Source organism: Galeopterus variegatus, unplaced genomic scaffold, assembly GCF_000696425.1.
Source record: "Galeopterus variegatus unplaced genomic scaffold, G_variegatus-3.0.2 Scaffold666, whole genome shotgun sequence".
In the NCBI taxonomy this organism is placed as follows: Eukaryota; Metazoa; Chordata; class Mammalia; order Dermoptera; family Cynocephalidae; genus Galeopterus; species Galeopterus variegatus.
Genome location: NW_007726777.1, coordinates 185055 through 196377, shown reverse-complemented (window position 1 = coordinate 196377; position 11323 = coordinate 185055). Strand labels below are relative to the sequence as shown.

The window sequence follows — 11323 nt, the reverse complement described above, 5'->3', positions numbered from 1 at the left end:
TGTAATTACCCCCACAATCAGGTTTCAGAAATTTCCATCATCCCCGCAAACTCCTTTTGCAAACTCCCTCTGCCGACTCCTAACCTTGACAACCACTGATTTGGTCTCTGTTCCTACAGCTTTGCCTTTTTCAGAAAGTCGTATCAATGAAGCCATAAAATATGTAATTTTTTGAGACTGGCTTCTTTTACTCAGCATGATGCCTTTGAGATTCCTGCATGCTGCTACGTGTGTCAATAGTTTGTTGCCTTTCTCTGCCGTGTAGGATTCCAATGTATATCTGCACCACAGTTTATTCATTCCATGGATAATCTGGGTTGTTTCCAGTTTTTGGTGACTATAAATAAAGGTGCTACAAACATTCATGTACAGATTTTCGTGTGAATATGAGTGTTTACTTCTCTAGGGAAACACCTGGAGTGGTTAAGAGTATATTTATGGCAAATGATATTAGCACGCAAGAAACCACCACGCTGTTTTCCTGCACCATTCTGCATTACCAGGGTATGACAGTCCCAGCTGCTCTGCATCCCTGTCAGCAGTCAGTACGGTCAGGTTTTTTAAAAAAGTTATTCAAGTAGGTATATAGTGGTATCTTAACATGATTTTAACTTGTATTTCCCTGGCGGCTAAGAATGCTGAGCACCTTATCATGGACTTACGTGCCATTCATATATCTTCTTTGGTGAAGTGTTTGTTCAAATAACTTTGCTCATTTTTTAGCTGGGTTGTTGGTTTTCTGAAATTTCTTTATATATTCTGAATACAGGTCAGATATGGGATTTGCAAACATTTTCTCCCAGTCTGCAGCTTGTCTCTTCATTCTCTTAATAGTGTTTCTCACACAGAAATAGTTTTTAATTTTGATGAAGTACAATTTATCAATTTCTTCTTTTGTGAATTAAGTTTTTGGTGTCACATCTAAAAACTCTTTGCTTAACCCAAGACCACAAAAGTTTCCCCTCCTCTTCCTCCTTCTTTTTTTCCTAACAGTCTATTTTTTACTTTATATTTAGGTCCGTGATGCATTTGGAGTTAATTATTTTCGTAAGATATGAGGTTTAGGTTAAAGTTCTCTTTTTGGCATATGTATGTCCAATTGTTCCAATAACATTTGTTGAAAAAGACCATCCTTTCTCCACTGAAGTGCCTTTGAGCCTTTGTTGAAAATCAATTCCCCATATTTGTGTGGGTCTATTTCTGGATTCTATTCTGTTCCATTAGTCTATGTGCCTATCTCTTTACTAATACCACACTGTCTTGTAGCTGTATAGTTAGTCTTAAAGTCAGGTAGTACGAATCCCCCAACTTTAATCTTTTTCAAAATTGTTTTGGCTACTCCAGTTGCTTTGGCTCTCCATAGAAAATTTAAAAGCAGCTTGTCTAAATCTATAGAATATTTTGCTGGGATTTTCATTTAAATTGTATTAGGTCTACACATCAATTTGAGAACAACTGAAATCTTAACTATATTAAGTCTTCCAATTCATGAGTACGATGTGTCTCCTCATTTATTCTGGTCTTCTTTGAAATATGGATTTTCATAAAGCCGGAGGCATAACACTACCTGACTTCAAATTATACTACAAAGCTATTATAACCAAAACAGCATGGTACTGGTATAAAAACAGACATTCAGAGCAGTGGAGTAGAATTGAGAACCCAGAAATCACCCCTCAGGCTTACAACCATCTGATACTGGACAAAGACAACAAAAATCTACATTGGGGAAAAGACTGCCTCTTCAACAAGTGGTGCTGGGAAAACTGGTTATCCATATGCAGAAGAATGAAACTAGATATGCATCTCTCACCATATACTAAAATCAACTCAAAATGGATTCAAGACTTAAGTATAAGACTTGAAACTGTAGCATTACTAAGGTAAAATATAGGTGAAATGCTTCAGCAACTAGGTCTGGGAACAGACTTTATGAACATTAGCACAAAATAAAGCACAAAAAATAAAGCACAAGCAGTAAGAAAGCCTGAAAGCTCAAGCAGTAAATGAAAAAACAAACAAATGGGACTATATCAAACTAAAAAACTTCTGCACAGAAAAGGAAACAATCAACAGAGTGAAACAACAACCTACCGAGTGAGAGAAAATTTTTGCTAACTATGCATCCAACAAGGGATTAATATCTTTAATATACAAGGAACTCAAGCAATTATACAGTAAAAAGAACAAAGAACCCAATTTAAAAAATGGGCAAAGGAGCTGAATAGACATTTTTCAAAGGAAGACATACAAATGGCCAACAAGTACATGAAAAAATGCTCGACATCACTAGTCATCAGGGAAATGCAAATTAAAACCACCTTGAGATATCACCTCACCCCAGTTAGACTGGCTATAATCAAAAAGATGGTGAATAACACATGCTAGTGAGGGTGTGGAGAGAAGGGAATGCTCCTGCACTGTTGATGAGACTGTAAATTAGTACAACCACTATGGAAAACAGTATGGAGGTTTCTCAAACACCTAGAGATAGATCCTCCATATGATCCAGCAATCCCACTTCTGGGTATATACCCAGAGGAATGGAAATCATCATGTCAAATGGATACCTGCACTCCCATGTTCACTGCAGCTCTGTTTACAATGGCCAAGACATGGAACCAACCTAAATGTCCATTGATGGATGACTGGATAAGGAAATTGTGGCTTATATACACCACGGAATACTACTCTGCCATAAAAAAGAATGAAATACTCCCATTTGCAACATGGATGAGCTTGGAGAAACTTATGTTGAGGGAAATAAGCAAAGCACAGGGGGATAAGTACCACATATGTGGGAGCTAAGAGAGAAAGAAGGAAGGAAAGAAAGACCACAGTGGTGTGTTGGACTTGTGGAGACGGAGAACATTCCTTGGGCTACAAAGTGGAGTGGGAGGGAAAGGGGGAGGGGGAGAGGGAGGGGAAGGGAGGTTGGGGATACTTTGGTGGGGGACACGTGGTACAAATGCAATTTGTGGTAATGGGTATGCTGCCGGTCTGAATCTGGCCTTCACATCTTGGGCCCGAGGGGTGACAATCAGCTTTGTATATCATGAATATTCATAACCATTAAAAATAAATAAATAAAAAATAATTATGTACCAATATTGGTTTATCGATTCTAACAAATGGACCACACTAACACAAAAATGTTAATAATAGGAGAAACTATGTAAGGGGTTGAAACCAACAAAAATAAAATTAAAAAAAAAAGAAATATGGATTTTCAAATTCAGATATTCCCATATTGAAACACTACTGCAAGGCACGTTTGAGTCCCAATATAAATATTTCTTTTTTTTGAGAGTCCTGTAAAAGCATGTGGCTTCAAGGCTTAGAATTCAATCATGTTACTGGTAACAGGAAAATAGCCCTGGCTGAATTTCTAAGCCATATTCTTCTTCTGCTTTAAAATTATTTATACCGAAGCACGAAACAATAAAATTCATATGTTTTGAATGTACAGGAGACAAATGTACCTGTGACAAATAAACACACCCTATAACCACTTGCTAATTAAGACAGAAGAGATGTCCACGCCCCTCTGCAGTCTCCTCCAACCCCCCACCTATCCCAGGGACCCAGCGACTCCGATCACTATAGACTAACTTTCTCAGTTCTCAGATTTTATGTAAAATTCCATAAAATTTTTTATGGAAATTTGATGAGAAATGGAATCATATGCTGTATCTTCTCTGTTGTACCTGGCTTCTTTTGCTCAACATAATGTCTGTGAAGTTCATTATGCTGCTGTGTCTACCAGCTCATTCTCTTTACTGCTACTGAGTCTTGTACTCAGCAGTACACTCACATATGAGGGCACTTCAGAAAGTCCGTGGAAAAGCAGAATTAAAAGATAATACGAACCTTTCCATGAACCATTTGAAGTACCCTTGTATAATGAATATGCCACATTTGGTTATCCATTCACCCGTTAATGAACATTTGGGTTTTTTCCAGTTTTGGGCTATTATTACTAAAATATTTATACAAATGTCTTTTTATGAACATGTGTTTTCATTTCCCTCAGATAAACACCCAGGACTGAAATTACTGGGTCACGTAGTAAGCGTACAGTTAACTTTATAAGAAACAGCTCAACTAATTTCCAAGGTGGTTGTACCAATTCACATTTCACCAGAGACGTGTGGGAATCCCGTTACTTCACTCCTTCACCAAGGCTGACATTGCAGTCATTTGATGTTGACCCACTCCTGCAGGTGTGAAGTAGTGTCTCGCTGTGGTGGTAAACTCAATTTTCCTGAAGACTCATGTCTTTCACTAGGCTGGTAGAACTTGACTGCACATTAACATCCGGTTACCCACGGCAACTAGGAGCTTACTGCTCACCTGGGTCACAAGTTATCAAGAAAATGTTTGAGCCAGAAGGTGGTCAGGAGCCAAGAGACAGAGAGGCATGGCACGTGTCTCAGGCTGTGTTCTGGAGTTATCCACACTTCTATCTCCTCCTTTGGTAAGGATAATTGTGTATTACATGTAAAGTCTCAGGAATCAGGAGCATTTTTGTAAACCAGAAGAATAAAAAGGCCCTTACCTGCTATTTTCCTCCGCATCCACGGACACACAAAGAGCCACACGAGAAGGGCGAACAGCAGAGCGACACCGGTGGAAATGAGGGCTATCGCCCACACGGGGAGGACCAGCCCGAGCACTGGGGAACGGCAGTGAACAGCAGTGTTGTGATCGCATGCTTTCTAAAAGGTCGAGCCTCCAAGAAACGTGTCTTCCATTCCCCAAATGTAAAACCAATCACCTGCATTTTGTACTTAATTGGCAGTGAACAGCAGTGTTGTGATCGCATGCTTTCTAAAAGGTCGAGCTTCCAAGAAACGTGTCTTCCATTCCCCAAATGTAAAACCAATCACCTGCATTTTGTACTTAATAAACTCTCAACCAAAAAAGCATGCTGTGCTTTCTGGGATAGAAAGCTGTGTTTAAGACACATTACACCTTATGAATATAAAGCTAACTATTAAAATTTAACCGCGTTGGCACAAACAGCATATTATGTTGGGAATAAACCTATTTACATATCATAACAGTATCTAAATTGCTGAGTGGACAAATGAGACCAAGAAAGGAGGCCACCGTCTTCTGTGCTGACAGCCAGCCCCTCCTCCGCAGTGACAGGCCGGCCCGGGAGCTGCTCCGGAGCCCGCTGCCTCCGCTGCTTCTCCAGCAGTCAGCAGCTCTGCTTTCAACGAACGGAACACTCTGACCCCATACACACAACCTTTTTAAAAATTAGCTTAGAAATAAAAGTGTCTTAAAAGGACATTGAACTTCAAACTTAACTCTTCTTTAAAGTGTCAACTTATGGAATTACGCTGCAGAAGAACTCTCCATTAAAACCCACTAATGCACATGCAGTGGGAGTTACATCAGCCAACGCAAGGGTGGAATGCATGTGGCTCAGGGGCACCGTCTTCTCAGAGCACTGTGACGTCTCCAGAGCTCATCGCTCTGAATTTGGCCTATCTTCTGTCACTGGTGGCAATGGGCACACTCCACACATGCTCACAGGGTACCACTTAAACACCACGCTCAAGCATGGCCACACAGACACAGGAACACCTATCACAGCATTACCTGTGATACTAAGAATTTGCAGAGCAACCAAAATGTGCATCCTATGAAAATGTGAAATAATTATAGAACGTAGCATAAAAATAAGGTAGGCCTGGATCCAGTAGGTAATAAAGACTAGCTGTGGATGATGGAGGAGACGATGGAGGTAATCGAGGAGATGATGGAGGAGGAGGAGATGGAGGAGATGATGGAGGAGACGATGGAGGTAATCGAGGAGATGATGGAGGAGGAGGAGATGGAGGAGATGATGGAGGAGACGATGGAGGTAATCGAGGAGATGATGGAGGAGGAGGAGATGGAGGAGATGATGGAGGAGACGATGGAGGTAATCGAGGAGATGATGGAGGAGGAGGAGATGGAGGAGATGATGGAGGAGACGATGGAGGTAATCGAGGAGATGATGGAGGAGGAGGAGATGGAGGAGATGATGGAGGAGACGATGGAGGTAATCGAGGAGATGATGGAGGAGGAGGAGATGGAGGAGATGATGGAGGAGACGATGGAGGTAATCGAGGAGATGATGGAGGAGGAGGAGATGGAGGAGATGATGGAGGAGACGATGGAGGTAATCGAGGAGATGATGGAGGAGGAGGAGATGGAGGAGATGATGGAGGAGACGATGGAGGTAATCGAGGAGATGATGGAGGAGGAGGAGATGGAGGAGATGATGGAGGAGACGATGGAGGTAATCGAGGAGATGATGGAGGAGGAGGAGATGGAGGAGATGATGGAGGAGACGATGGAGGTAATCGAGGAGATGATGGAGGAGGAGGAGATGGAGGAGATGATGGAGGAGACGATGGAGGTAATCGAGGAGATGATGGAGGAGGAGGAGATGGAGGAGATGATGGAGGAGACGATGGAGGTAATCGAGGAGATGATGGAGGAGGAGGAGATGGAGGAGATGATGGAGGAGACGATGGAGGTAATCGAGGAGATGATGGAGGAGGAGGAGATGGAGGAGATGATGGAGGAGACGATGGAGGTAATCGAGGAGATGATGGAGGAGGAGGAGATGGAGGAGATGATGGAGGAGACGATGGAGGTAACCGAGGAGATGATGGAGGAGGAGGAGATGGAGGAGATGATGGAGGAGACGATGGAGGTAACCGAGGAGATGATGGAGGAGGAGGAGATGGAGGAGATGATGGAGGAGACGATGGAGGTAACCGAGGAGATGATGGAGGAGGAGGAGATGGAGGAGATGATGGAGGAGACGATGGAGGTAACCGAGGAGATGATGGAGGAGGAGGAGATGGAGGAGATGATGGAGGAGACGATGGAGGTAACCGAGGAGATGATGGAGGAGGAGGAGATGGAGGAGATGATGGAGGAGGAGAGGGAGACGATGGAGGAGACGATGGAGGATGAGATGGAAGAGGAGATGGAGGAGGAAGAGATGGAGGAGGAGATGGAGGAGACGATGGAGGATGAGATGGAGGAGAAGGAGATGGAGGAGGAAGAGATGGAGGAGGAGATGGAGGAGACGATGGAGGATGAGATGGAGGAGAAGGAGATGGAGGAGGAAGAGATGGAGGAGGAGATGGAGGAGACGATGGAGGATGAGATGGAGGAGAAGGAGATGGAGGAGGAAGAGATGGAGGAGGAGATGGAGGAGACGATGGAGGATGAGATGGAGGAGAAGGAGATGGAGGAGGAAGAGATGGAGGAGGAGATGGAGGAGACGATGGAGGATGAGATGGAGGAGAAGGAGATGGAGGAGGAAGAGATGGAGGAGGAGATGGAGGAGACGATGGAGGATGAGATGGAGGAGAAGGAGATGGAGGAGGAAGAGATGGAGGAGGAGATGGAGGAGACGATGGAGGGGGAAAAGGCGGGGTGGCAGCAGCCATGTTTCAGGTACAGACTTGCTCTGGGGAAGCCAGAACCCAGGCCTGGTTATGTTTGAGAATTCATTTGCTGGTAAAGAGTGAGCAGAAGTTGACAGAACTTTTTAAGAGCACTCATCGCATAGGAACTGTAATAAGGCAGCCTTGTTTATGTAAGAGGTGATCAGAACCATGGTTTGGAAACTGTGACACACATGGGGATCAGTGGCTGACTGCCTGTGAAGCACAGACTGCTGGGCAGTGGCGTTTCCTCTTCAGTGGGGCTGGGGTTGGACCTGAGAATCTGCACTTCCTACAAGTTAGCAAGTGATGCTAATGCTGCTGGTGTGGGGACCACACTTGGACTTGGAAGTGATTATGTAACCACCAGAGGCTTCATCACGTGGTCAGCCCTGACTCTCCAGAAAGGTGTGTACTGAATTTCAACATAATGAAAACCAGGCCTCACACATCTGAAGACTTCTCATTCAAAACGAACTTCAGGCTTATATCCAACCCAATTAAGCACTTCATTCCCTAATTTTTTTTGATTCTCGCAAATTTTTTTTTTGAAGGACAAAAATGCAAAGACACATTTTTAAAGTGCTAACTCAGCCTTTGAAATATAAGAATGACTTCTGAGAAAAGTCATATCAAATGGAAAGTAAAACACACCAAACTAAGCCTAAGATATAAACAACTTCATAATAATTTTGAAGGACAAAAATGCAAAGACACATTTTTAAAGTGCTAACTCAGCCTTTGAAATATAAGAATGACTTCTGAGAAAAGTCGTATCAAATGGAAAGTAAAACACACCAAACTAAGCCTAAGATATAAACAACTTCATAATAATTTGGAGTAGAGGAACAGAGGCAATCAAAAGAAAACACTATAACTCAACATCCCACATATCCCCATTTAATTCATCTCCACACATAAGAATGTTACTTATCAAAATCTTGTAAAGTTGAAACTGGGTAAGATTAATGCTGTCACTTATTTCTGTTAGAGAATTTCATTCTTTTTTTCTTTTTGTCTCTGAGGGCCTATGTGAGTGAAAATATTCCAAGAAAGAAAGGAAGCTAAGAGGAACAAATACTGCACAGGCAGAAAGGCAGACATGAGCTGAAAGGAAGGGATGGACTGCGTCGCTGCTGCAGCGACACCTTCCCAGCTGACCCTCTTCACCAAATACGACACCATGCTGGGCCATGCTGTCCAGGACACAGCCAGACAAGTGAGATGCCTATAGGAGGAAACGGCGTGCAATTAAAATGTAGTTTGAAGGGCAAAAGGTAACCTTCAATGCTTAAATAAAAATAAGATTTGGACTCACCTAGTGGAAATTCTAGCAACATTCCCTGGGAACCAAAATATTAGCAAAGTCCCCTTCTGACTCATTGCAGGAACAAAATAATTGGTCCTTGAGAGTCATGGCCTCTTCTCCTTCCCTCTCCTCTATGCAAGGCCTCCAGAAAACTTCAAGTAAGAAATCTTCCATACGAATGTGTGAGGACAAAATAGGAAGATGACTCAGGACTTGCTGGCACATTAAGATGGCACAAACGAGGCTGATCACGACTGATGGTAGTAAAACAGCCGCGCCAGGTGCACGACGGCACACACTGCAGTGCCCTCCAGCGGGGTCTGCTGCTGTCCTTACCAAGACAGGCACGAGACTTGTCAAGGGGGCAGGGAGGGGGTATTCCACTTCTGACAGGAGAGCCACCCACTAGAGTGCGTAACGCTAACTCTTGGACTGGGAATGCTGTTTGTGCTTCGATTAAATAATGATCACCAAGATCCTTATGCAGATTTCTTTATACTGCTAATTAAGGAGGTGGACACCTCTTCCCACTAACCAGTAAATTAACCATATACAAAAAATACATAGCCAGATTCCCGAGTATATTGGAAAACATTTTTAAAGAGAGTTAAGAGAAGAGAATGAATTTGTTAAGGTTGAAGCAATTTTTTGGTCATTAATGGTAGTGTTGTGTATTTACTAAAACTATCTCACACATCAGTGTAATGTCATAACAAGACCTGGGGCTCAGGACTGACTACCAGGTTCAAATTCTGCACCTTACTAGTTCTATGACCTTTGGTACTCAGCGCTGCTGTACGTCAGGTTCCCACCTGTAAACTGGGGTTAGCAATATTACTATTTTCTTAGAGGAGTTGGGAGTACTAACAGGATTAGTTCACATAAAGCTCAGCTCGACAAATTTGTATTATTTATTTCTCACAACAACCCTATGAAGTATTTATATTATCTTTAATGTCTCATCCATCATACAGTTTAATTAATTTTTCCTAGAATGATTTACTCTCCCAGGAAGCTGATTTTTTTAGCAAGTATGCAATACAACCGAAGCAAAAACACAGGCAAAAGAAAGAGAAGGGGTGAAAACAGACAGACCAAGTATATAAAAAGTTAAATTTTTAATAAGAATCACACAGCTGTCTTCTTCTGACATTTGGAAGAAGAATCGGGAAGCAAGAAGAATAAAGGGTGGAAAAAATTTAAAAAGCAGAAACAAAAAGAAGTCGTCCATGTTTACACCAATTCCCATCTCCAGGCCCCGGCACTATAAAAGGTATTCTTCATTAGTTCAGACTCTTAGCTCCCTCATCCAGGAAGTATCTGGCTATTGAGGGGAGCTTGGCTTTTTTGTTCAGCTAACTTGAGATCTAAGAGCCTATATAAAATTAAGTCCAAGGAGGTTATGGATAAAGATATCTCTCTGCTGCAGTTCACTTCCCGTTCAGTGCTCCAGGCCTTCCCGGGGCCCAGCACTGTGTGAATGCTTGACGGACTTGCACATGTGCTAGTGCAGTCAACTCTGTAGCATGAAACAGTATTTCCTGTCTCTGGTTTCTGAAAACATTATCATGGGATGGACACTCTATAAAGTCTGTGACAAACACACTTCCTAGTGCATGAATTATAAAACTAGCAGGGGACATCAGGCTTCTGTTCTGAGGCTGGGGTTCCGTTTCTCCCCAGCTCTTCCCATCACTCTGGTCTTCAGTACTGTGCTTTCTGTATACATTTAAGCAGCTGGGATGCTTCCCCTTCCTCCACCCCAAAATCACCCTAAGTCTGGAAACCTCAATAGTAAGTATTCAAATGTTTAAGTTTTGAACACTGTAGACATGCCAAAGTAAAAGGTTATGTAATATTAAAAATCATTTAGAAACAATTTTTATTTTCAATGCTGAAGTACACAAAATATAATTATATCTAAGAAAAATTATATTGAGAAAACCTATTTGGAGAAATCAATAATGATTTCTCCCCATTTTTGGAAGATGGCACTTTTGAATTGTAATGTGACATGCCATTTAGCAGAAATGTTATATTTTGAACACAGAAAGGGAGACTTTTCTATCAGGTGGCCAATAACTAAATCTTAATCCAGATACGACATTAACAAGGTAAAAAACAACACAAATGAAAATATCTGATGACTCCCTACATCCCCACAACAGTTGGTGCATTCAGGATCTCGCTGTAGGAGGCGCATCTCACAAAGAGAAATAGAGGAGGAATTCTCTCTACACTATGAAGTGTGTTTGTCACAGACTTTACAGAATGTCCATCCAAAAACGTGTACAGAAATATTTATGAGAAAGGTATTGGTTCATCAACACGAAATATGTGCAAAAAAGAACACCGTACATTACGTTTCTTTCTTTTCCTATTTAGAATGTAAAAGAAAAGAATTAATTTTAACTGAGCCCCCAAAACCCTGAACTCTTATTAAAAAGAACAAAAGTCATTAGCATGGGAAGAAAAGGAATAATTCTGAGCAGGAAATCATCATTGGCTTCAGTATCTAACAGACCCAAGCGTAGCTTCTAGCCTGTGCAGT

General features: G+C 42.0%; 1 protein-coding gene across 4 annotated transcripts in view; it reads right to left on the bottom strand.

Annotated features, from left to right (window-relative positions):
* The window catches only part of SLC20A2 (solute carrier family 20 (phosphate transporter), member 2), a 96386-nt gene that overhangs the window by 22606 nt on the left and 62457 nt on the right, over nucleotides 1-11323 (bottom strand). For all 4 annotated transcript variants that reach the window (XM_008571198.1, XM_008571200.1, XM_008571199.1 and 1 more), the window contains one exon: nucleotides 4559-4675. In XM_008571198.1, the coding sequence (XP_008569420.1) occupies nucleotides 4559-4675 (117 nt within the window). The remainder of the gene's footprint in view (nucleotides 1-4558; nucleotides 4676-11323) is intronic.